Source organism: Meleagris gallopavo, chromosome Z, assembly GCF_905368555.1.
Source record: "Meleagris gallopavo chromosome Z, MGAL_WU_HG_1.1, whole genome shotgun sequence".
Lineage (NCBI taxonomy): Eukaryota > Metazoa > Chordata > Aves > Galliformes > Phasianidae > Meleagris > Meleagris gallopavo.
The window spans coordinates 308,964-335,712 of NC_139435.1; the positions used below are offsets into that span (position 1 = coordinate 308,964).

At 47.6% G+C, this 26,749-nt stretch overlaps 1 protein-coding gene and 1 long non-coding RNA gene across 27 annotated transcripts in view; one reads left to right on the forward strand and one right to left on the reverse strand.

The window, feature by feature from the left end:
• The window catches only part of TCF4 (transcription factor 4), a 161,107-nt gene extending 150,259 nt beyond the window's left edge, over nt 1-10,848 (reverse strand). For 17 of the 26 annotated variants that reach the window (XM_085214010.1, XM_085214005.1, XM_085214009.1 and 14 more), the window contains exons 1-3: nt 9,453-9,609; nt 8,705-8,796; nt 7,310-7,382 (exon numbers count right to left, since the gene is read on the reverse strand). In XM_085214010.1, the coding sequence (XP_085070136.1) occupies nt 7,310-7,382; nt 8,705-8,796; nt 9,453-9,588 (301 nt within the window). In that variant the 5' untranslated portion in view covers nt 9,589-9,609. Of the gene's footprint in view, nt 1-7,309; nt 7,383-7,624; nt 7,667-7,867; nt 7,928-8,704; nt 8,797-9,227; nt 9,363-9,452; nt 9,692-10,135; nt 10,277-10,712 lie in introns of those variants that run through there. The other 9 variants (XM_085214011.1, XM_085214007.1, XM_085214000.1 and 6 more) reach the window with 8 other exon arrangements.
• A 17-nt stretch (nt 10,849-10,865) lies between these two features.
• Nucleotides 10,866-19,030, forward strand: LOC146542095 (uncharacterized). Its single transcript, XR_014880618.1, has 3 exons — nt 10,866-10,999; nt 14,593-14,697; nt 15,186-19,030. It is a non-coding gene; the product is annotated as an uncharacterized LOC146542095 (long non-coding RNA).
• Nucleotides 19,031-26,749: the final 7,719 nt, after the last annotated feature.

The following is a 26,749-nucleotide window of genomic DNA, read 5'->3' on the forward strand; positions in this document are numbered from 1 at the left end:
ACATAATTCAATCAGGCTTTTGGCTGACGTCACGAAGCACAGAACAACTCAAATGCTTTATGAACAGCACCAGAACCCCTGAGATTCAATTACGGTGCTGATATTCGATCAGGAGTCGTATTTAGCTGTTTTTAATATAACAAAACCTTTGTACGGGTTATTTATCAAATAGGTTCATCATATTTAAATGTACAGTCAGAGAGAAGAGTGCACCGTGCCGCGTTAATCTGACGAGCCCAAATCCTTAGGAACAAGACTGGCTTTTATTCAGGAAAACCAGCACCGGGATTTACACAGAAGCCGGATTTTTGTATGCTACACAGCAAGAACTCGCTGAGAACTCAATCCCTGTCCTCCTACGGACTACACACATGAATTAAGTCAGTGATTTCCTTATTTCCCCCCCCTCTCCCTTCCCCCCCCGATTTCTGGACCCTTAAAATTATCCCAGTGAACATCCAGACTGCTTCACAACGAATGTAAACTATAAAAGGGTTTTGTGTTTTGTTTTGTTTTTTTAAAAGTAAACTTTACCAAAACCCTTAGAAACAGCCCGTGGCCTTGAAAGGAACCACAACATCAGGGAAAGCCCACAGGCAGAGCCTCTCCATGCACAGGGCCAGAAGCACCCCGAGACCCTTCCACCAGGTGGAAAGAAAATGTTTGTATTGGACAAAGCAGCTCCTGGGGGATTAGGCAAATTCCACCAGCATGCTCCAGAAATACAGCAGTGCCTGTGAAGTGCTGTTTCCAAAACAGATCAATACCCAGACAGACGACCATGGGTCGCAGCTCGGGATCACCACCGCTCCCAACAGCTGTCCCGAAATGCCCCATCCTAACCGACACTGCACTGCACTGCACCTTGCAGGAGGTGCTTCCTCCCCACCTCAGGATCTGGGTGCTAAAGCCACCTCTACTCACCTGGCTCACAGAGTAGCATGCCAACACTAGTCAGCAGCTCGGCTGCTTCTCCTCATGTGGGCATGGCTTTGGGTGGTGGCCCCAGAGCCAAGCAGGGATCCGGGCACGAGCATCAGACCCAGGCTTGTCCACAGGCAGGGCCATCACAGCTGTGAGTCTGGGAAGCTCTGGGCAGCACCAATGGGCCAGTAGTGGCATTGGGTTGGATCCCATCAGTGTCCTCCAAGGGACAGCTAAACAGACCCCTCAGCCACACAGGCAGCACCGGCTGCAGGACAGCAGATCAGGAAGCCTGGTGGTGACTTCTACTTGGCCAACAACAGCATGGGGTAAATGTCATCAAATTAAATGACTCAGGGGCCGTAGCTGCCCTTATCCCTCCTGCCTCATGAGGGACAAGAGGAACTCTGCCGGCTGCCTGCAGACAGCTTTACAGGCTTCAGAATAACAGACAGCCTCAGGTTCACGGTATCCAAAATTATTCCCACTTCTGGAAACGCAATCGTTACCATTTTCCAGCCACGCTCTGACTGCATCCAGCTCTCCAGCACTATTTATCTGGGAGAATTTTGGAGCAAGGTCTTCCAAGCCCGAGAGACACCAACCGTGCTCTGTACGGAATGGTCACAGCTCTGCTGTCCCGGCTCGTGGGCACGGATCTGTGTGACAGCATGGCACCCAGCACTGCGACCACAGCCCCCGGGCCACCGGCTCTGCTCCCTTCCGGGCCCTCCTGAAACAACTTTCCAGCTACAAAATGTAGTTTACCATTAGAAGTAAATGTTTGATCTGTAAAGCTTACAGAATGGCTTTGTTTATCATAGCAGATGAAAGAAAAAAAAGGGAATAATTTTAAACTCGAAAGAAAACTGTTTATATGACAGCTTTTAGTGCTCCATGATTCTGTGCATTTAAGAGAGATTCAAGCAATCAGCAGCATAAACTTTCATTACATAGTTCTATTATATATGTTTATGTGACTTGGTTGCTCGTCTGTTATTTAAGTGATCTCCTCGTTACAACAGCGGGGCAGAGGTATTTGCTGATCTTGTCAAAAAGCATCAGGCAGTTCACTGGCAGCGCCCTGCGATCCCAGAAGTGAGCTTAAACCCTTCTGCAGGTATATCCAAAATGAAAGAGATTCTAAATTCAGCAATTGTAGAATTACGGGGGGGGGGAATTAATATTAATTTAAAAAAAATTACACATTCCTTCCACAGTAGCCAAAAAATAAGTGCAAGTGATGAAAGATGAAAATTTGTAACCTGGTATTCAGAAGCCACAAAGGCTGACCATTATTTATGCCTATTTCACGTTCCCTGGGAATTCAGTCAATAGAAGCTGCTTTTGCCTTCAAGAATCAATGTGGATCTGGGAGCGGAGAGAGCGCGGATCTCATGGGAAGAAGCCAACCTTCACCTCACACTGCCCGGTGCCCCTCTTTTCTGCACCCTTCCTGAGCACACCACACGAGCTCCGTACAGCTCCCCGAGCCATGGGCAGCCCCTAGCTCCCCGTCCATCACATACACCTCCCCCATGGACAACTTCTACCCGCGGCACCATCCCCAGCACCCTCCGTGACTGCAGACCTGGGCTGCGGCACGCACCAGCATCTCCTCCAGGTGACATTTGGCTGGGTCTGGCCCCCGAGCCATCCAGCTTCTCAGACAGCTAATGTGTGTGTTTCTGAATTATTAAATGTATGCGGGAGCCCTGACAAGGTAGATATACAGTGATGATGACAAAAAGCATTTCTAAAAGAGCTGCAGCAGCCGGGAGGCACGGCTGAGCTGCCTCTCACTGATCACACCCCACACAGCCCTTTTGTGGACGTCAGCTCAGACCCTCTGCCATCAACCAGGGCTACTTCTCAGAAAGGAGAGGGAGTTCTCCTTCCATTTTTCAGTCACCAAGGTGAGAGCTTAACCTCCAGCTTCGGAAAGAAGGCGGCTGCCTGCTAGGGTGTGCCTTGGGATGCTCCCGCAGAATGCACCCCGGGTGGGACACAAACAGTAGGAACCTCTCCCCTGCAGCACTCAACTCCTCCAAGAGGCTCAGCAGTGCTGGACAACCTCTCTATAAGCAAAGATTCAGCTCCTGCACATAGGCGCAGCAGTGTGAGGCCGATGCTGCAGCACGGTCCCATCCTGCCCACTTGCAGGGAGCATCCTAAGCGGCCGGAGCTGGGAGGCAGGGAGCATCCCTCTCCTTAATCACAATCAGAGGACGCGGGGGTGGGAAGCACGGTTGGTCTCTGTGTACCCCAGCTACATCCTAAGCACAAGAGCAGTGTCTGTGGGGCCGCAGTTGGGGTTTTGGTACAGCACTGAGCACAACCACCCATCAGCCATGCACACGGGCACCACTGCTACATCCCAGTGCTGCTTCTCCTTCCTTGTTAAAAAGTACTGATGCATAAGCTAAAAATTCCTTTTTCTTTTCTCATTTTTAATTGCAATCCCAAAATGCCACCCGTGAGACAAAAGCACTCTTCCAAAAATCCCATTGTGCTGCTCCTGCTGGCACCACAGACCCATGCATGCACACCAAGGTGTGCCCAGGCTGACCACTCGATATCCCAACGCTGCGTCTCCAGATGGAGGTTACACTGAATCAGTTCTGATAAGCAACTGAAATGATGCCTCCTACCCTAAAGCCATAGCCCAAAAAATATAAAGCTACTTCCTTACACTATTTTGCTGTCATCTGCTCATCGGCACACAAAAAGTTATTTAAAAAAAAAACAAAAAAAAACAAAACAAAACAAACAAACAAAAAAAAAAAACCCAACAACTTCAAAACCGAGCAGAATTTGTGATTCCCTCATTTAGGGTGTATTAATTTGTAATCGCTGTTATTCTAATGCAGGACAAGCCTTAATCAAACTAATGGCGAAATTAAAAGCAAGTCTTTAAATCCTTTAAACTGACTTAGCCGTGCGCAGCAGTGCCTGTGCTGGAAGGATTTTCTGTGCTACAGAAGAGGCCCATCAGCCCAATTCGGGCACTCTAATGCTGCTCCCACCCACACAGCGCTCAAATGCACACAGAGTGGGCAATCTACAGCAGATGCTAGAAAACTTAGGTAAAATGCAAGACTTAAAATAGAAGAAGCAAGAATTGAGCCCGATCGGGAAGATGTGGGCTTTGATTAACAGTTCAAAAACCGAAATATGCCAAATGTGACAGACCGAGCAAATTCCCAGCGCCGCAAATTGCTGCAAATCTGCTTCAAAACCCACCCTGCAAACCCAGCAGCAGCGACGGCCGCGCTCAGCGATCACAAGCGTGGCACACACTGAGCTCACGGCCAACGCCGGCACCGTGGAAGCAGAACTACGCTGAAAATTTTAGGAAAGTTCATTTTATTTTAGCAACTGCCCTAACAACAACAACAACGACAACACAAACAGCAAACCTCGCTTCCTTCTACGGGGCGAGCGTTGCTCAGCTGAAGTCGCAGGTATTAAATCGCTTAACAAACACCATATAAATCTGAGCTAACTCCAGGGGAGCTTTCTCCAAAATCAGTGCAGCCCTCAGCAGCTCCCCTGGTCAGGTCAGAGTCCCTCAGTCAGCATGGCTGAATTGTTTTAGTGCTCTCTGCTGAACACCTGCAAACATCAAACAAAAACTCCTGGTCCTTTGCTGGGTTGACAAAAGCCTTTCATGTGAAAAATGCTCCATGGGAATGTCACGGCTGTGGCTCAGGTTACATTCCTTTCTCCCGCGCAGCCCTCACCATTTCTCAACATGGTAAGAAGCCATATTTGTGAAATTAAAGATTAAAAGGAAACGTGGCTTTACTTTATTTCCATTCACACGTTACAAATCACAATGGAGCATCATATACGAGACGTGTAAAAAAGCCATCAGGATGACTTTAAGCATGAAATACTACCACGCTTCCTAAACTACAGTGAGTTAGTTTCACTTCGCTGCTTGGGATTACTTTTCTTTGGGGCCTTTTTTTATTTTTTAGTAAGAGAAGTTTCAGCTTCATGCGGAGGAATGACACCCGTGGTTCCCCCTCGCAGCAAACGTAGCCGTTCGCAGAGGTCCGCTACGGGAAGCTGCGGCTGCAGGAGGTCATCAGCCCAGCAGGAAGGACGCGCTGCACGCCGGCTGCTGGACCTCGGCGTGAGCAGGACGCAGATCCAGCACAACAACCTGCATCACGCATTGTGAAGCTCCCTTTAAAGCTTCCCCGCAGCTCCACAGAACGCTGCCGGGTGTCTGCACGCAACCCCGCATTTCCCAAGCACTGCTCGCTGCAGGAGGCGGTCAGAGCACTTCCCAGCAGTGAGCCGTGCACCCAGACAGCTGCCAGCACAGCACACAGCCCTGCGGCCGCAGCCAGCGCCCATACAGACGTGCATTCTCTCAACTTTTTGGACACCGCTGCTCGCTCGCTTGCTACACCTCTCCCCGTCTCACACCAAGCAGATGAGGTTTGGGAAGCAAATCCAAGCCGATCTTCCCTTCCAAGAGCGTACCCTGCGCTGCACATCTTTGTGTAAGCATGTGCCAACGCACAGAACGTGTCTGTGCTGAGCCATCGAGCGGGGCACCCGCCCTGTGCCACCAGGCTGCTTGTGCACACACACAGCAGGATGCTGTGGGAGACCCCAGGTGCTGCCCGGGATGGGCCCTACCTTAACCTTACCTACCTAACACATCATCTGTACCTGTTAAAGGATGTGCCAAGGTTACCTGAACGTTTTCAGGCTCAGAGACAACAAAGCAGCAGCAGCCCTCGCTTCCCTCACTGCTCAGATTCGCTCTGCTGTGCTATTTCTGATCGGAATGCCCTCCCAGATGAGGTCTGTGGTGCATTTATTCAATAGAGCTGCCCAGTTAATTGCTGGTAGACCAAGTGTCGTCGCTGCACTGGCCGCTACCTACGTAAGCATGGCAAATTGATTTGTCTGGCACAAATACTTTTTGCTTCCCTCCAATGGAAACAAATAAAGGGAATATTATATATTTGCTTAAATCGGGTATTTAAACTACGTTTAAATTCAGAGAGTGACAAAAAACGGGATTAAAACGTTCAGCCTGTGTAATACGAGGCAAAACGCGTTTGGAAAGTTATTCAAACCTAACAATGTAATTCTCAAAGTCACTACACTTGCAACAGAACCAAATCTGCAAAAATAAAGGATGGTATTTTGCAAGTCTGAGCAGAATGAAATGCGTAAAACGAATCCTTAATAATTGCAGGCGGCACTCGGTGCAGCATCTTACAAACACACGCTGCAGACTCCTGTCAAATTTCAAAGTCTTTCTTCGGAAATAAAAAGTTAATTAACATCTCGGCGCCTCTCCTAACAACGGTTCTGAGCAGCGCACCGAAGAGGTTCCTTTAACTGAGTGCCAACTGCCAACGCCAGGCACGGAGCTGCACACAGTGACGTGTTCCTATCTGGGTATCCACGGGCGCTTTGCAGCGGGTCTCATCCAAATGCACCGTCTGATGAGAGCAGCTCCGCTCCGCCCGGCTCCGAGCCGCTCCGCGCGGCCGTCCTGCAGCTCCCAGCGGGGCCAGGGCCACGTCCTGCACTGAGCCCTGCATGCACCTCACCCGGCTCCTCAGCACAGCCAGGAGATTCCCAGCGCCTCGGTGCCTTTGCTAGTTTTACCTCTCATTTCCCAGGCGTGTAAAAGCCTCCGCGTAAAGCTACACTTGCCAGACAATTACTGCACACATATATTCCGCCGCAACCAACTCCGCTATTTCTTTTGTCATCCAGCAGGACTCCTGCTTTACAGAAGGCAGAAGTTGCCCACAGAGCCGGGCTGCAGCCAAACAACCGCGCGCACAAACAAACCCTGGGCAGCGTCAGGGGCTCGTCAGAAGCGGGTGGATATTTGGAAAGAAAATGCCCTACTTTCCATCTTTCAATTCAGAAAAAAAAAAAAAAATCACCCTTCTCCGATGCGAGGAGCACCGCCGCACCTTGAGAGGTCGGTGCCTGGGCTGAGTGCTCCATTCATTATTTAATCCCGGCAGCCTTCCTTATTTACCCAATTAATTCCCATGCAAGATGCTTTGATTCTCGCTTCTCAAGTATAAAATCAAGTATAAAAGTATAAAAACCCTCGAGGCTAAATTAAAAAAATAATAACAAAAAACTTAAACTGCCTCACCTTGAACAACGACACAGAGCAGGGATTTAAAAAAAATCATAAATCAATGCGAACGCTGTGAAAATGCCTTGTGGAAATAGCAATAATAATACTAAGAGTAATAGTAGGAAGAATTCCACTCCGGTCGGAATGGATGTGCGCCCCAGAAGAGATTACCACAACCACAACAAAGGTAATGCCTATGGATAAATAACAGAGCATCGCAGCCGCGCGCTGAACAAAGCGGGTACGTACTTGAGCCAGTAAAATGTCCACTCGCCAAGGAAGTTGGTCCATTTTTGCCACTGCTCACGGGAGGTGAAAACATCTAAAAAAAAAAAAAAGAAAACGACAAAAAAGCAACACAGAGACGTTACTACGGGAAAAGCACTGTCAGCCAAAGTTCCTCCGCTGCAAACTCTGCCCAGCCCTGGGGACAGCCCCACACGGAGCCCCCCAGCTCCGCACCCCCAGCAGCACCCCGGGAAACGCAGTGCAGCCCCGCGCCCGGATCGCTCCCCCCAACCCTCGCTGGTTGAGGAAGGCAAAAAAAAGTTTGCTGGGCAAAACCTTGGCCGTAAAGGTAGCAGCGTCCATCCGCAGCCCGCTTTAGGGTTCTCCTGTCATCCGTGTGCCCAGATAATGACCGTGCAAAGTGCCACCTGCCCTAAATCCTCATTCCGTCTCTAAGAGGAGCGCAGTCTGAGCGCGCCGCTCCCTCTCCCTCTCTCTCTCACCCTCTCTCTCGCTTGCATTTATTTCGACCCTAATTGGTTTCTCTCTTCCTCGACGTGTCTGGTGGGTAACACGCACCTTCCCTGAGTCAGAGCCTGCAAAAAGCCAGGGAACAAATGGAAAAAGTGCACCGAGCGACGAGGGGGCTGCCGGGCTGCCTGAGGCTGCGCTTCCCGGCCCAACTTCCCAAAGCCATTCCTCCGGAGCGCAGCGCGGAGCGGCGGCCGCAGCCCCGGCCGGGAGGAGCCGCGCTCAGCTCAGCGCCACGCGCGCATCCCGCGGCCAACCCGCGGCCCCTGCGGGAAGGGGCGAGCGCTGGAAGGGAGGGACGGGCGGTGGGGGAAGGAAGAAGGGCCGGGGGGGGGCTCGCAGGGCCGGGCAGGAGCCCCCGAGCTCGGGGAGAAGGTGCCGGGGAGAAACTTTCAGCGGAGGCAGCCGCGGATTTCCTCGCGCTTCCCACGTGCCGAAAATACCGAAGCCGGGGAAGAACCGAAAGCGGAATATCGGGATCTCATTAGGCAGCAATGAGTCCCCGCGACGTGCGATGGGAAGCGCTCGGCCGAGCGCCGGAGGTCGGCGCCGGGCAGCGGGGAGGAACGCTCCGCGATTTGGGGCGTCTCTTCTCGGTCGAAATCATTTTCGGCATCCGAGACGTTCCGAGCAGCCGCGCACACCGTCGCGCTTCCCATCGCAGACGAGAAAAACGCCTAATTCGGGTTTGGATTTTTTTAAGCAGAAAGGTATTTACCGTGGCTGAAGCTGCCGATTAAAAATTACCCAATGCGCTCCGATCGCACTTCGGCTGGGTTTGGGTTGCCTTTTTTTTTTTTTTTTTTTTTTAGTTTAACAGATCAGCTAGAAGCTATTTTTTTTTTTTTTTTACAGCTGTTGTTAATTTCCACCGTTGTTTCTTACCGCACTGAAATCCAGTAAATCACTCAGTTCTTTGTCCGTCCCTAAGGCAGCCATTCGCTGTTGGTGATGCATTTTAGCAAAATCACACAAACCTAGAAACATGGAAACAACCGCAATCAGAAAGCCGGACCCGAGCCCGCGGGAAGCAGCACAGTGGGGTCGGGAGGTCCGGATATGGGGGGAGGGGGGGGGGGGAAGAGAAGGGAGGGAAAAAAGATGGAGGGGCAGCAAAGCAACAACAAAAAGCGGTGGTGCGGTTCCAGAGAGCCGGGCACATCCACTCAGAGCCACGGGAGAGGAGGAGAGGAGGCGGCTGCGTGCCGCCCGAGCATCGCTGTGCAACAGGAGGTTCCCCAGCAGCCCGCAGCGCAACTCCGGCCGCACGGCTCCAACTTTTTCCCCTTTTCTCCCTTCTTCCGCGCAAAGCAGCGCCGAAAGGCAGGGAAGGAACAGAGCGAGCAAACAAGCCGGGGAAAAAAAAAAAAAAAAAAAAAAACAAGATGCAAAACGCAATAAAAATTACCAAAAAATAAAGAATAAAAGAGAGAGACGGAGAGAAAGAAAAGTGTCGGGGCGCCGAGACGGTGCCGTGCCAGCGAGCCCCGATTCCTAACGAGCGCCGAGGACGAGGGGCACCGCGGCGCCCACCGAGCGCGGAGGGCCCGGCCCGGCAGCCCCGGGGGGAGGGGAGGCGGGAAGGGAAGGCCGAGGGAAGGAGCCCCGCGCCGCGCCCCGCACCGCGCCGTACCCACCGCGCCGCGCCGCGGGGCCGAGCGGGGCCGCGCCGCCTCCGTACCGCGCTCATGGAGCCGCCGAGCGCCGCCCGCGCCGCGCGCCCGCCCGGAGCCCGCGTCCGAATTCCCCCATCTCGCGCACATCCACATGGCACAGCGCGGAGGGCAGAGCTGCACACACACACACGTGACGCGGACGCTTTGCCAAGAGGAACAATATTTTCCCCCTTCTATCCTCCACTCCCCTTTCCCCTTCTATTATCCTCTTCTTCTTTTTTTTTTTAATATCTTTTTTTTTTTTTTAATTTGTGACCCCCCCCCGCCTCCACCCCCGTCTCGCTAAGCGACGCTCGCGTTTCCGCTGCAAACTTTGCACATCCCCCCCTTACCCCCCCCTAATCACTTTATTGCACATTTTTTTTACCCTCCGCAGCCCCCCCCCCGCCCCCCCCCTGCCCCCAGCACTTTATTGCACGTTTTTTTGCACGGTTTTGGCCCGGCGAAACTTCCTCCTGAGGGAGGGCGCGGGGCTCATTGTGCGGCCGCACAACGCGCGCTTTGCATGCGCGCCCCGCGCAACTCGGGCCGGCGACACATTGGGATCGGTCATTCTAAAAAACGAAAAAAAAATTAAAAAAAAATAAAAAAAATTTAAAAAATGCGCACGAGTTACTCTAAGAGCGAATTGTAACTTTACCTTAAATGGCCACAATTATGTTCACAATATTCCAAGGGAAACACACACACAAAAAAAAAAAAAAAAGGGAAAAAGTATAACTTAAAAAAAATAGAAAAAAATTACAAAATGAAATCTTCTGCACGAAGTGCTTTATTATGTCACACAGCCCCCCAAAAAAAGTGCTGCGCCGGGTGCCCCGGAATTTTGCTGTGGGATCACCCGAATAGGGGAAAAGATATAAAAATAAAGCGAGGAGTAAAAAATAATAAAAAAATAATAGCAACAATAATAAATAAAAGTAATAAAAAGTAAAGTAGTAAAAAAATAGTAAAAAATGGAATAGTAAAGATAAAAATGATAAAAATGAAAATAAAAATGGTGGAAAATAAAAAATGATGAAAAAATAACAGTGAGAACAGGTCCGACAACTTTTCCCCTATTGTTTTTACACACACACGGTGAGGGACACCGCTCGGCCGGCGGCTCTCTGGGACCACCTTAAAATTAAAAAAAATAAAAAATGTAAAAAAAAAAAAGCAACAACAACAAAAATAAAAGAAAAAGGAAAGAAAGCAAGCAGCACCACGACACCCACAGTCCCAAAGTTGCTCCAAGTTTACAGCGCTCTCCTCCTCATCCCCGCGGCCTCCCCCACGGAGACACGGCTAATGGCACGCTTCCCCGCAGGACACATCGCGAGCCGCTCACATCCGGGCAATGCCCGCCGCCTTATAAGCGCCGCGCCGCCGCCGCTCGCAGACAATGACGAGGGAGGGAGGGAGGCGGGCGGCGGCGCAAAGATGGAGGGGCCCCAACGCCCCCGGGCAGCGCCGCGACCTGCGCCGGCCGCCCCCTCGCGGAGCGGAACCGCCCGGCCCCGGGGTGCGGGGTGGGGGCGGCGGGGAACGGGGGCGATGTGGGAGGGAGGGAGGGGAGAGGAGAGGAAGGGAGGGAAGGGCGGCGCGGGAGCGGGGATGGATGCGGTGAAGACGGCGGGGGAGCTGGGAAGTGGGGTGCTGATCCAGGGGGAGCATGGGGAGGTAGCTGGGAAGTGGGGAGCTGGTTGGTGTGGCCGTGGGGAGGGATGGGATCGGGGTGCTGCTCTGCGTGGCTGTTGGGAAGAGTGGGACGTCGCTATGGGTAGCAGTGGTGGGGTGAGAAATGGGGTGCTGCTTGGGTAGCAGTGGAGGGGTGAGAAATGGGGTACTGCTATGGGTAGCAGTGGTGGGGTGAGAAGTGGGGTGCTGCTGTGGGTAGCAATGGTGGGGTGAGAAGTGGGGTGCTGCTATGGGTAGCAGTGGTGGGGTGAGAAGTGGGGTGCTGCTGTGGGTAGCAATGGTGGGGTGAGAAGTGGGGTGCTGCTATAGGTAGCAGTGGTGGGGTGAGAAGTGGGGTGCTGCTGTGGGTAGCAATGGTGGGGTGAGAAGTGGGGTGCTGCTATGGGTAGCAGTGGCGGGGTGAGAAGTGGGGTGCTGCTGTAGGGGTAAGCATCAAGAGGAAGGATGGGAAATGGGGCGCTGAATGGAATGGCAATGGGGAGGGATGAAATCTGGGTGCTGTTCTGGGTAGCCATTGGGAAGAGTGGAATGTTGCTATGAGTAGCAATGGTGGGTGAGAAATGGGGTGCTGCTATGGGTAGCAGTAGAGGTGAGAAGTGGGATGCTGCTATGGGAGTGAGCATTGAGAGGAAGGATGGGAAATGGGGCGCTGATCGGCAAGGCCATGGGGAGGGATGGGATCGGGGTGCTGCTCTGGGTGGCTGTTGGGAAGAGTGGGATGTTGCTATGGGTAGCAGTGGCAGGGTGTGAAATGGGGTGCTGCTATGCATAGGAGTGGTGGGGTGAGAAATGGGGTGAGAAGTGGGGTGCTGCTATGGATAGCAGTGTGGTGAGAAGTGGAGTGCTGTTCTGAAGAGGAGCGTTGAGAGGAGGGATGGGAAATGGGGTGCTGATGAGATGGCCATGGGGAAAGACGTAATTGGGGTGCTGCTCTGGGCAAGCAGTGTGGGGATTGGAAGTGGGGGGCTGCTCTGAGTGGCCCTTGGGAGCAGTGGGAAGTGGGGTGCTGCTCTGGGTAGCACTGGGGGGCTGTGCGAAGTGGAGTGCTGTTCTGGGGAGGAGCATCGGGAGGAAGGATGGGAAATGAGCTGATCATTTTGGTACTGGGGAGGGATGGGATCGGGGTCCTGGTCTGGGTGGCCATTGGGAGCAGTGGGAAGTAGGATATTGCTATGGGTGGTACTGGGGGTTGAGAAGCGGGGTGCTGTTCTTCATGGCAGTTGGGAGGATAAGAAGTAGGGTACCATGCTGGCGGCCACTGGGAGGAATGGGGTGCCGGTTTGTATGGCTTTTGGCAGGGATGGGATCAGGGTGCTGCACTGGGGATCATGGGGAGGGATGGGTTCAGGGTACCCCGCTGGGGGGCTTTAGGAGGGTAAGGAGTGGGGTACAGCTGTGGGTGCCCATTGGGAGGGATGAGGTCAGGTCCTGGTCTGCATGGCCATTAGGAGGGGTGCTGGTCTGGGGCAGGATGGCTGTGGGCCCCACCTCTTTCCCCTCAGCTTGCTGGAGGGTGGGTGAGAAACCTTTCATGGTTTCTCTTCCTTGTGGCAATACGAAGGTGGTCGAAGACCAAACTTCTGTTGGGCAACAGAGCAGGACAGCTGCCCAAATTCCAACCTACATCCCCAGAGAGTACAAAGGGCCCCATGCACTGCTGTGGGTCTGGGGAGAAGGAGCTGTCCCGGAGTGGTGGGACATGTCCAGGGGCCATGGCGGACTGCAGCCCCTCACCTGGTGTCCTCAGAGCTGCAGTTTTCTGGGGCCTGCCCTAACCACAGCCGGGGTGGGTGCAAATGGCAGCCGCCCGCTATGGGATGGGTCCTTCCTGCTCTTCGGATGGCTGTGGTATTTGCACTGTGACCATGGCCCACCTCAGTGGTCCCACCAGGCCATCCAGAGGGCCCTGGGGACACTGCCCAATGTGCACCCTGCTGGGAAGCCTCTAGATCCTGGGCACCATTTCCTCTGGTGTGTTTCTTCCACCTGTCCTCTCCTGGCCTTGCAAGCGTCTGCAGGGTTCAAAGGGTGTTCCTGGATGAGGTTGCAGTCACTGGAAGTCCTTCCCAGAGTGACAAGGCCACTTTCCAGCCTTTGGGTTGCAGGGCTGCTTCTCACACTGGCAGCTGGGCTGGAGGTCTCCATGGAGTTCCAGCAGAAGTCCCAGAGAGTGTTCCTAATGCCCTCCCTTCTGTTCCCAATGGGAACAGCAGTGTGTCCGCTGCCTCCAACAACTCCTCAGAAGATGGCTCCCCTGACCTTCCCCCAGCACAAGCAGCTGTGGCTTTGCCAGTGCCTTTGTGCCCTGCCCACAGGGGAGGGGGCTTGAGGAGTGGCACCCCCAGCCATGAGGACTCCATTTTCTGGCCCAGCAGAGATGTTTTGGAAGGCACCTGCGGCCTGGCACGCAGTGTGACCACAACATGGCTGATGCTGTGGGACATCACTCGCTGTCCAAGGGTGTCCAAGGAAGTTCTAGGCACAGATAAGACGCTCGGTTGGGATTTGTGCCACAGGGGACCGATGGGAACATTTAAGGGCAATGTACACAACCAGTATTAGTGCTTTTAGCGTATCGGCTTCAGTGTGTCCTCACTGACTGCCTCAGTGATACCGGGTTCAGTGAGTGCTCCAAGCGCAGCCACTGAGACCCTGCTGCAGCCTGCAGGCCTGCTCCCCATCGGTGCCGCCCTGAAGGGAGGCAGGGCCAGCAGACCCAGGTGCCCACAAGGGCTGGGCACTGCAGGGCAGCCCTGCCTGGGGGTCACGCAGCCACAGGAGGGGTCAGGGTTGGGTGGGGGTCCACATTTCCCATATCCTGGAGCTGGGTATCACACGCCTGGTAGGACTCGATGCAGTCATTTCCCTCTATTATTAGAGCTTTTTTATGGGTGAGTTATTAGTCCTTTGCTACCGGCAGTGGACTTAGTGCTGTACAGTGTACAAAGAAAAGACTGTTCCGGTGCCAAAATGCTTATTGTTTAAAATGCAGATTTTTTTTTTTTCCCCTGAAAGTAAACCAATATACGGAAAACCAGATTAAAAAATAGTGGGAGCCCAGAGACAAGAGAGAAGGATTTACTTTATTATTTAACCTGGGATCTGCTGCAGTGTACTCAGCAGCCTGCCCTATGGAGCCTGCTTTGGGAGGGGTCAGTCTGGGGTATCTCCAGAGGTTCCTTCCCACCCCTGAAATTCTGCACTTCGTGGTTCTGTGTTCTCCAGACATGGAAATGGAGCAGTGACTGAAATCATAGATTGGTTTGAGTTAGACGGGAGCCTTAAAAGCCATCTGGTCCCACTCCCCTGCAGTGAGCTGGGTCTCCCACCCACAGCTCCTTCAGGATGCTCAGAGCCTGGTCCATTTCTGAACATTTCATTGGTATAATTCCTATTTATTCTGCTTACATATTTCAGTACAGTGCATGCCTTACTGAAGATTGCTGCGTTTCCTGGCCGGCTACTGCTCTTCATCATGATTATACTGGGCATGTCATTTCAATGTTTCAGAAGCAAGAAATTGTTAGTATAATAATTAGGGATGTGAATTACACCTGATTTGTGCCTGGTCTGCTCAGATATCAGCCAGGGTTTAGCTCTGGATGAATCAAGTCATAATTAAATCCATTTTTAATATTAGCAATGACTGAAACATTGGTTGTATTAATGCAATATAAAAATGCTGTACTTTCGGGGAAAATAGAGGTAAATTATTCACCTCACAACAGTGAAATATTCATGGAAGACAAAATGTAAATTTACGGTGACATGTACAACTTCACACATAGCAACACAAGTGAAGCTAGTTTCTGTAGCAAGACCTTGTCTTTCTGGAATACACTGGGTTGGCAGACTGAAAATTAATGCAGAAGCTGCACTTAATAATGGCTTTTGGGTTTTTGCTTTTAAATTAAATAGGAAAAAGAATAGCACAATCGCCATACTGGCCCCAGTGTTATTTATTTTGAGATTTTAATCCACTGTATTTTCTACTGTCCCCATATGTTCAGTTTTCAACGTGCCGCAGAATTCTGTGTCGCCAATTCACGAGTGCAGATGTTGTTGCGGACCGGCAGGAGCTATTGGCAGTTGGGTCTTTTCCCACCTCCCAAGACATGTGAAGCAATTTGGATCCATGCAACGTTAGCTGAATTGTGCTGTTAACATGATAAGTGGTGTTACAAGCGAGAGCATTAGACAAAAATTCACATCTTTAGGATCCTGAATGTGTCTGTTAGCTGCATGTCTCCAAAGAAATTTTGTCACCCTGTCTGCAGGCTTTAATAACACAACAGCAAAGTACTAGACTGTGTTTTGTTCAGGTTTGGGGCTACGATTGCGTTCTTTTTCATTGCTATAAAAATCCAGCAAAATCTGGCCTTACCATAAACCTGTGAGAAGTTGAGTGTGCACGTGTTCAGTAGGTACTCCCCATGCGTTTGCAGATAAACTCTTTGGAAGTGCTACCAGGGTATTTTGAAATGCACACGCCTATTGATGCTGTGAAGCACAGTGTTGCCACAAGAACCGATGCCATGGCAGAACTCGAGAGGAAATTGCTAATTCTGGCATGCCCAGCCTGCACGCCGTGTCATCCTTGAGTCTTGGAGCTGCATGTCAACCAGGGTGACAAGAGCAGTGATGGAATGGCAGCTTGCCTGGTGGGCTGCACGGGACCATGGGCCCTATAGGAAAAAAACAGCAAGCGAGGAGGTTGGTAATGCTGGGCAAGCAGTCTGCAATACGGCGTTGGTGCTGTCCTTTCCAGTGCCAGCAGTGAGAGCCAAGGCAGGAGCCAAGGGGAGCTGTGTCTGTGAGACCCAACAGTGACAGCTCTGTGTGAACCACCTTGGAGCCTGGGCAGCTGTTATGATAGACCTCTGTTCTGAGCTGTTTGTTTGGTGAGTCACTTTTAAAGGAACAAGGCTGAAACCACACTGCTGTTAATGACTCTTTCCATAGGTGTGGCTTTCCTTTGCTTGAGTATGCTCAAAGTCACGTGCAGTGAGAGGTGGTTTTTCAGAGACCGGCTTATTCTTGGCACTGAATATAGAGCATGGCCATGTTCTGCCCAGACGTTAACACCTTGCTGCTGGCTCCCACCCACCCTTCACTTATTTACCATTCAATTTTGAAAATGGACTGAGGACTACAGACCACACATGCCTACAAAATCCTGCACTTCACTTCATTGATGATGGTACTTCAGATATTGTTAAACCCGCAGAAGAGAAAGCAGCCAGTAATTTGCACCAGGTCAGCTTGATTACTTTCTGATTATTTTCTTCCTGTTAATCTTGTTGATTAAAGAGAGGTGATCCAGAGCTGTCAATTACGTTTGGGATGAAGCACGGGTGGAGCAAAGTTGAACTTGATAAAATCTATAGAATAGACCAAAAAAACACCAAACTGCTTGCTTCTCACCAACATGTACTCTCTCTTAAAAAAAAAAAAAAAAAGTAGGACAATTGAGCATAGAAAACATTCATCACTTCAACACAACCTCTCCTATATCTCTTTGTGCCTCCTTGTTAAATGGTGTTTTCTTCTCTGTAAACAAGGCCAAAAACAAGGAGACAGAATAAAGTTGAGGTATTTGAATTTGTGACTTAATTATGTTGTCATTAGCAGAGAGGCTTCCCTAGATGTAAGGGCAGGGCTGTGTGATACATCCCGAGGAACGCATCTGAGTCCTGTGAGACACCTGGTGAAATCATGTTAAGTATCTACTGCTGACTTTGCTGGGAGTAAATACGCCTTAGAAGACTCATTGTACCTTGTCTAGCCACAGAAACAGCAATTGTGCCTTCACCTCCCTTGGTTCTTAAACACAAGCAGTTTTTCACAAGGTAATGCTTGAAGTAACCTCACTAATTTCAGTACGCTTTAACCGAGAGCAGGTTAATCTGTTGCCTCAGAAATATTGGATTCCTGTGGAAAGATAAAACAGGAGGGAGAAAAATATTCTCCTTTTCTTGTGTGAATTCCTATTAAAACATCATTTACTTTCTTATTCCCTAGTGGAAGAGCATGCTTGATTTCAATTAAAATGAAATGTCATCATTTTGGGACGCTCTGCAGAGTTTTAGCAGATACACCTCGTGTTCATCCTTTAGGGGGAAAACATTGGATTTGTATAAAGGCCAGCAGGTACAGAGGATGCTTCACATTCATTGCCTGTGTATGCATCCTACCAGCACCCTGTTCAGCTGAACTCAGCCAGGGCAGAGGATTTTCCCTTCTTTTCCACCCGTGTTAGTTGCAGGTGTTGAGAGCAGTCTTGGTTCCACCTCTCTGGAGATGGATTTCCTCCACCTGCAGGCTCGTGTGTGGGTCCATGGGTCCCAGCAGCCTTTCCCAGTTGGAGATGCTGTGTCCTGCAAGCCCCCACTGTATCAATTGGCAGCAGTGGTAACTGGTGATGTTCTGCTCTGAACAAGACTGTGTGATGCATTATATAGTTGAGGGAAGTCTGCAATACTGAATTTAACCATAAAAAATATATATACATTTATATATATATAAATTCCTATTGAAGCATCATGCTATACAGTATTTTTTAATTCAGTTTCTCTTCCCCCCACTCCCTTCCCAGTGGGATGGGGGAAAGAATAAAAAAAAAAAAAAAAAAAAGATAAAAAGTAGAACTCAGGGGTTGAGATAAAGCTGTTTACTAGGACAGGGAAAAGGAAAATAGTTGTGACTATATGTATACATTAGTGTCTATAATAAGCGATGTACAAGCAGTACACCCTCATTCCTCACCACGCTTGACCAATGCCCAGCTAGCCCCTGAGCTTTGGAATAGAGCAGTATGAATTCCAACCCCTTCAAAACTCCTTCCACGTGATGCCATATGATATGGAATATCCCTTTGGCTAGTTTAAGTCTGCTGTCCTGATTCTGTTTCCTCCCAGCAACTTGGGCCCTTTGCTGAGAACGGCCTTGGCTTAGCAGGCAGCTGTAAACATTGGTGTGTTATCAACACTGTTTTTCTCCCAGAACCAAGACATAGCATCATACCAGACACTATGAGGAAATGAGTTCCGTCCCAGCTGAAACTAAGACAACATCTTATCCTTTTGCCATTTAAACTTGGCACGTAAAAGTTTCTTTTCAAGCCATGTTACAGTGAAGTTAGTTCTGTCAGTTTACCTCCCTCGAGTAAATGGGCATATGTAGGTAGTTATAGAAATATGCTGGTTGTGATGACAGCTCGACTAAGAATACAAAATGTGCAATAAGGCAATTTCTTATAAAGATTTCAGCAGGTATCTTTAGTATTTCCTAAAGAACCAGCATCTGGAAAAAATGCTTTTCTCATGGAAACATTTTTAATATAGTACATCTTCTTTGAAAAAAGACAGGGAAATGTTAATTGGAGGTGTGTATCGTAGCCAATTAACTTGGTAATGCACCTCTAAAACTAGAAATAGTGTTATTCTTTGTCTACTGCTTGCCATCTACTATTAATGACTAAAGTACAGAAAAATATTCTACTTACGATAGTACGGCTTGTGGCTTTCTTCACCAAGTAGACCTATTTAAAAAGTAAGAAATGTTTGGAATGAGGTACGGCACCTAAAATGCCCCTTTCACAGAAGTTTGCTATTCTGAAACGTCAAACAAAAGTGTGTTTGGAATGTCCAGGCTTCTGGATGCAGTCAGTGTGATGGGTGTCACTGCTGATGATTTACAGTCATTTTGCATGACCAAACTAAACAAAGTTCTGGGTAACAGACATATTTTGTCTTCAGCTTTTGAACTGAATTAACATACTGTACGTGTGAAAAGAATTGTGTTGTTTTTTGTTTTTTTATTTTTCCTTGAGGCTTTCTTTATTTCCTATTCTCCTAATCTGGATTTTCAAAATTAGTATTTCAGAAACGCTTAAATTTGAATGTATTCTGGAAAATGCCTAACACTGTTTTCCTTATATCAAAATTTTAATAAATGTTTTAACTTTATTTTACATTTTCATTTCAAATGAGGAAGATAAAATGTCTTGATCAGCCCCTTGAAAAACATCCAGCATAATTTTCTCCCAAGCGTGTGAGGTCATCCATCATAAAGCTATGCAGAATGTTCCTGTATTGCTCTCTTTACTTCAGAAAAGCAGTAATTTGATTGATAAAAGTGTCTTCCAATTCCTCACATAAATGTGAGCATGGCAATATTTTTGTTATCAGTATCATCCTTTAACTCGAGTAGTTCTTCCTTTCTTTGCTTATCACTAATAATGTTCATCGTGCTGGGATAAATGATGTTCATACACAATGGATTCTCCATTCTCTTCTAAGTAGCCCTTCTCTACTTTTTATTTTTTTTTTTCATTTTGAATTCATCTTTCCCAAACAGGTTGAATAGAATTATATTCAATGTCCCATGTAAAGCCTTATTGCATCTTGCACAGCGCAATTAATAGTTGCCTACATCCTAGAAGCAACCTGGCTCACATCTTAGGATCACTTTTAATTCTTTCAACTGCATCTGATGTTTAACCTGGAATTCAGGAACACGTCCAGATCATTATCCTGTATGATTTCTAGTCAATGCTTTCCATGATGCAGCCTTTTTCTAACAGTTATCAAAGAGACTCATTATACCTAATCTTAGCAGGCCAGATTTGGATCCTCAGCTCCACAAGAGGTGTCAACAACAGCTGTGAAGAATTGTTCTCAGCAGATCCCCCACCAACTGACTGCAGACCTGTCCGCAGGATGGCAGTCAGATGAGGAGCATCCCTCACCGGCGACACCTCTCATTACAGACTGTTGCACCTAATGTACTTTCTATTGTTCTGGTCTTCAGTGAGCAGGACTTCCAGTGTGATGCTCCCATCATTGCTACTGCCTCTTTAATTTGTCACTGGAACGTTTTATTAGCTTACTCCTCCCTTTGCTGTAGAGGTCATTGATGAAGAAAGCAGTAAGATCACTTCCAGCACTACCTCTTGGGTTGTACTCTAACAGCACATTCAGAAAGCTTACCATCACCTTCTCTTTGTTAGTTAATTGTGTTCTGTCAAGCTGACAATACTTTTTGTGCATTAGAACATCAAATATTTCCAAAGTCCAGTCACATATGATTTAGATTGCTTAACCCGTAAGGTTAGAGGAAAACATCAGATTTGTCTAATATGATCTGTCTTTTATAAATCGTCTCCCATTTTATATCCATGTGCTTATTGTTGCTTTATTCAAAACTTAAACATTGCATAGCATGAACTCTAGAAGTTTGGCAGTTGCTAAGATTATTTTTCTCCCATTTTCTGAAAAGATGTCCACATTCCCTGTGCTTCAATAATATGTCTGTATTCCTGGTTTGACAGACTGATGATCTAGCGTGCCAGCTCCTTAAGTCTTCTGGGCTGGAGATCTTCCCCAGATTGAGCACATGTTAAAGTTTTTGCATACAGCTTTCGTCTTAGATGCTATCATTTAAATTTCTTTGGATTTATTCTCATTAGTAGTTCCGTTTGTAGCTTTTGCACTGAGCTAATATTCCTTTTTATCTGTGTGAAGGTAGTGCAGAGCTTTCAAGTTCTACAAGACGTTGCTGTAGACTCAGATATAATTTTTCGTATAAAGGTTGCCACTAGAAAGTAGAATTACTGTTAAGAAGAATTTGATTTCATTCCAGCAGATGTTGAATTCACAGGATCACAGACTAACTGAGCCCAGAAGAGACCACTGGGTCCTTCTGATCCAACACCCTCCCCAGGATCGGACGCCCAGAGCAGAGTGTGCAGGTCCCCGTCCAGCTGAGTTTTGAAGCTGTCCAAGCAGGAAACTCCAGCATCTATCTGGGAAACCTGTGGCAGCGCTCTGGCACCAGCGCAGTGACAAAGTGCTTCTTGATGAGTTAGATATTGTGGACTTCTTTCTAAGAAGCGCTAGGAACGTCAATCTTTTGTATATCTATGGCAGGAAAGAGTGCCATGAAAATTTTCAGCATCTTGTGTCAATGGTCAGTGGTATCTACAGACATTTCCCAAACGTTATGAGATGTGAAATATCTACTTCAGTATTTCAGAAAGTTGCCATCTTTCTCAGTATCTACAAAACAGCTGTCTGTTGCTGTCTCCTGAATAGCCTGAATCAGGAAAAAGTATTCTTAACAAACGTGGGAAGGAGATTCTGGGCTCAGGTCCATGGCAGCACTAAGCTGGTGGTGATGTGCCGGGGCTGCATCCTCAGAGAGATGGGACGAGCATTGCCATTCGCACAGGAACAAATATGCTGACTCAGTTATAGGAGAGTGCTAAAGAAAATGTATCTGCTTGGAGATGTTTTTTCTATATTCTTTCATCCTAGAATTTCATAGAACGAGAATAACAGTTACTTGTTTGTGTTGAAATCAAACATGCTTGTTCTTCACTTGCAAAAATAGGAAACTTCTTTCAAAGTGACACTCTTCATGAAAGAATAGAAGTGTGCAGCTGCTGTATGACTAAGTGATTAAAAAACCTGATGGCTAATTCATTTTAGGTGATACGTTTGCACTCAAGGCCAAGTATCATAAAAATAGCTGCTTAGCTTTTGTTTTTAGTATTAAGTAAAGCACCAAAGATTTTTCAGTAGGCTGGCAAGATTTTCCATATGCAGTTTTGTCCAACTGAAGTCAGGCTACGACAGCTAGAATTGTCTTCTCTCTAATATTCCTCTTTTACGCAGTCTTCACCCTCATAGTTTTTACTAGACTAATGGTTTTAAACTGTGTGAGGCTGAGGAGAAAGTTCACAGCATTTTATAAATCTTGCTTGGAAAATGCCAAGATAGATGGCATTTTCTTGGCTCGTACATTGCGTGTAGAGAAGAAGAGAGTTTAGAGAGTTCATGAGCTTTAATAGTCTGCTCACCAAAGTAGTATTATTTAATTTATTGAGTGCCATTTGAAGACCTGACACGGTTAGAGAAGAATGTCATATTGTTGTTAGTGTTGTTACATATTACTTTTGTTACTGATGCGTAGCAGAGATGCTTGATTTTGGGTTCTGTGTGCTGATGTACATCGCTTGTCCTTATAATGGAATTAAAAGATGATGTAAAAAATACATGGGAATAAGAACAGAAAGAGGATGAAGAAGAAAAATAATTGAAGTAATACATAGTGGCTGGATTAGTTATTTGCACAATTAGCTATTTGAATTAGCTACTTGACAAGTGGTATAGAAGAAAGAATAAAAGGCTATCTCTGTCAAAGACAGTTTTTAGAGAAGCTGTTACTGTAAGTGTATTATGATTTAAATATAAAGAGCTTCAGGTTTCAGTTAAATAGATTTTGATTCTGCTTATTTTTCTAATGCTAGATTTGTTTCATTTCTGTATTAAGCTCCTTTTATTAAACCACGCAGTGTATGATAGAAATTTCATCCTTTGTTTCAAGTGCAGTGCAGTTTCCTGGGAGAAGCCTAAGACATAACCCAACGATTTTTTCAAACACTTATTTGTGCTCAACAGAGATTGAACATAAAATCTCGGGATTTATTGAAATACTCTGAACTGGAGAAACAGGTACACAATTATTTCTAGATATTGGATTGCTTTTCAGCTGACAAACTCATGACTTTACTACTGTGTTCTTCTGTCATGCTCACCAGAGGTTTGATTATGTCTATCCCCATTTAGTTAGGTAGAGTGCCATCTCAGCTGGGGGAAACAGAGAAAACAGCTACTTGAAAACAATTAACTATTAATGTTTGATCAAAATTAAATTGATTGTATGGGATGAATATGAGGTAGGAAATTATATTAGAATTAATTTTCACAGCAAATTGGTTTCAGATTTTTGAGAAGGAACCAAAAGTGCGTTATGGACCCAACAGTCCAATGCAATCAGGTCCAGGAGACTGGAATCTTCAAGTTCTTCACATGGCAAGCCACTAGTCTGAAATATCTTACATGGCTGATTTTCCAGAACCACTTCTTTCAAGCTGAAGAGCTGTCCCAACTTGTGGAAAGGCAAGCCTGAGTGGCAAGAGACCTGTATGGCTGGGCAATGAATAGACACAAACAGAAAAGGGAAGAGAGGAAAAGGTGGAAGCGGGGCATCCGCACAACTTAAAGTCATCAAGGGCTGTGAGATTTGTTGGAATACAACAAAAATATCAAATAAAATGGAGGAACTTATCTGAAACATGTCTTTCTTCATTGTAAATGGATTTTCCATAGAAATTTAGAACATAGCTAAAGGTAATGGAAAGATCTCTGGGGCCTCATTACAGTGATAGATTAGTAGTTTATCATGAGGACTTCTTTGGAAATTAAAGATGCCCATAAAAAAAATATTAGTAACTTCATATAAGAACTGTAAGAGATAGTCTACTGAAAAAGAACTCATTTCAGAGATGGAAAAAAATAGAAAAGTAGAAGTACAATGGCAACAGGTTGTTGTAAAGATTCTGTAACCATGTAAGAAGTTTAAATGATGATTGTCCATTTTAAATAGTGGAATAGAATCACAGAGTCACAGAATCATAGAATGGTCAGGGTTGGAAAGGACCACAAGGATCACGAATCTCCAACCCCCTGCTACATGCAGGGCCACCAACCTCCACATTCAATACCAGCCCAGGCTGCCCAGGGCCCCATCCAACCTGGCCTTGAACACCTCCAGGGATGGACGGGGCATCCACAGCCTCTCTGGGCAGCTGTTCCAGCACCTCACCACTTTCTGAGTAAAGAACTTCTCCCTGACATCCAACCTCAATCTTCCCTCCCTCAACTTCAAACCATTTCCCTTGCCCTGCAGTTATCTCCCCTTTCAAAGAGTTGACTCCCCTCCTGTCTGTAGGCTCCCTTTAGGTACTGAAGGCTGCAGTGAGGTCACCCCACAGCCTTCTTTTCTCCAGGCTGAACAAGCCCAGCTCCCTCAGCCTGTCTTCGTAGGGGAGGTGCTCCAGTCTCCTGATCTCTGTGGCTCTCCTCTGGACCCTCTGCAACAGCTCTATGTCTTTTTTGCACTGGGGGCTCCAGACCTGGACACAGCACTGCAGATGGGGCCTCACAAGAGCAGAGTAGAGAGAGACAATCACCTTCCTGTCCCTGCTGGCCACCCCTCTGCTGATGGAACCCAGGATACCATTTGCTTTCCGAGCTGTAAGAGCACACTGCTGGCTCATGTTAAGCTTTTCATGTATCAAGACCCTCAGGTCCTTCTCTATAGGGCTGCTCTGAAGGACCGCTCCTTCCAGTCTGTATGGATGCCTGGGATTCCTCTGGCCCAAGTGCAAAACCTTGCACTTTGCTGTGTTGAACCTCTTTAGGTTCACTTGTGTCCACCTTTCAAGTCTGTCGAGATCCCTCTGAATGGCATCCCTTCCTTCCACCATGTCAAGTGCACCACTCAGCTTGGTGTCATCAGCAAACTTGCTGAGGGTGCACTCGATTCTGTCATTGATGTCATTGATAAAGACATTAAAGAGCACCGGTCCCAAGGCAGAGACACCTGCTTCTCATAATAGCTCATAATAGCTTCTCATCATCACAGAGAGCTGATTTCATCTTCAGAATTTCAGTACTCATTTTATGGGTCAATATTTTGAAAAACTATTGCATCAAAAAACCACTCTCAGTCTAACTTGGGTCACTGTAGTCTTTAGCTGATTTTGTGTCTTCTCTCCTGTAAATCAACTCTGATAAATTCTGTTCTTATGTATCCTAGAGCGCACATGGCAATCCACATGTGTTGACTCAAAGGCAAGAGCTGCCCACTCGGAGTTTCAGCGATATACATCCATTCCCTATGCACTTGTTTGTGCAGTGTTTGAACCATCATAGAGCAGATATCGACTACATCAGCAGAGTGAACTGAGAATGGAAAAAGATCCTGACGGTCTGCTTCGTGTTTTCTTGGGAAGTGTGAACAGTCCACCCAAGAGTTAAGCATTAAACGTGTATCCAAACCAGCTATATATTACAAAAGTAGAATTTTTCATTCTTCTACTATTATCGAAAAAGCTTCTCAATGTGAAGAGAAAACTAAGTCCCCAAAGAATCCTTCCACTTATGCCAAAATGTTTGGGGAGCGAGTCCAAAGATTCCGTGTCTCAGCAATTGGGAAATAAATTTATGGCTATTTTCTAAACTGTTCATCTAAACTGACTGTTCTTGCTAATGACATAAATGAAAATGCTGTATCGATCTTGGCAGTTATTATTCACATGACTAGCGAGTCAGTTTAAAGCGCTGCAGGACAATCTGTTCAGATCTCTTTGGCCACTGCTGTTTTGGCTTCTGATAAGTCCACAATTTCACTCACAGCATCTGGATTTAGTGAGGCAAGAGCAGCATGAACATGCAACCATTGCTGACCAAACAACAGCAGCAAGGCCTGTTGTAGCTGCACATCCTACCGAACTCACAATTAATCATAGGTCTGATCCTCTTGACTATTCAGAATCCAAGAAAACCATCTGGCCAGCATTCACACTTTGGGCTAATAAGTGCCTTGGAAGCTCTCCCACTATTGTGTCATGTGGATGAGCGTGCAAAGCAGAGGGATCACATTCTCACTCTGCAGGGTGAGAATTCACTCTGCCGTCTCATTCCACAAGCTCTCCAGTTTGAATTTCATGCCTGCTCAGGACCTTATCAATGTCAAACGGGATGTACTCATCCTTGGTTACCACTGTCACCATCCCTTCTGAGAAAAACGTTGGCACGGGCTGCCCAGCGAGGCGGTGGTGCCCCCACCCTGGAGGTGTTCAGAACTGTGGAGATGTGGCACGTGGGGACGCGGTCAGTGGGTATGGCGGGGATGATGCGGCTGGGCTTGGGGCTCTTGGAGGTCTTTTCCAACCTTAGTGATTCTGCGGCTCTATGAAAATGGTACTTTTGTGTGGTTTTGCTGAGTTTTCTACTTCCTGCTTTGCCTGATGCCCACTGTTGCTGCAGAAGGTCACCTCAAATCCTTATGGACCCCACCCAGCCAGGCACTGTTTTTACAGCAGGAATCCTGGGTGGGCACTCTGCCTTCATCCCCTTTTCCTAGCAAGACCTCTGCTCAGCTCGTTTACAACCTTTGCTCTCACAGCTGGAATTTGCAGTGAGTTTCCTTCTTTCGTAGGCCTTCTTTTCAGAATTTGAAGTTGGGAAAAATCTATCTTCTTGTAGGAATGCATTCCGTATGACAACAGATGCTTACTTCCTTCCATCTATTTTCCACACCCCAGGCTTTACTTCAGAGAATTGCAATGAAACATGCACTCGAAGCAGATGTCTTTGGACCACTGCAGAGCTTTCCATGGCAGTGGAGCAGTCTTTGCTGTAACAAAGCACTCAATTTGCTTATGCACAATGACAGGAATACACTTCAATATATGCTCCGAAGAAGGGACACGGGCAGCTTTATCTCTGCGGTTTTAAGCACGCGTGTATGGGCTCAATTCTGTGGATATATTTTTAAATCCTTGTTAAGCATGTGCTTCATGCTTGAACACTGTGTTGAATCATGATGGGAGCACACATGTGGTTAACATTAAACATGTATTTAGTGCTCTTTTGGAGTCAAAACCAAAAATTGCTGTGCCCTATTTCCTTCCTGTGATTTTAGCAATACAGAAACATTTTTC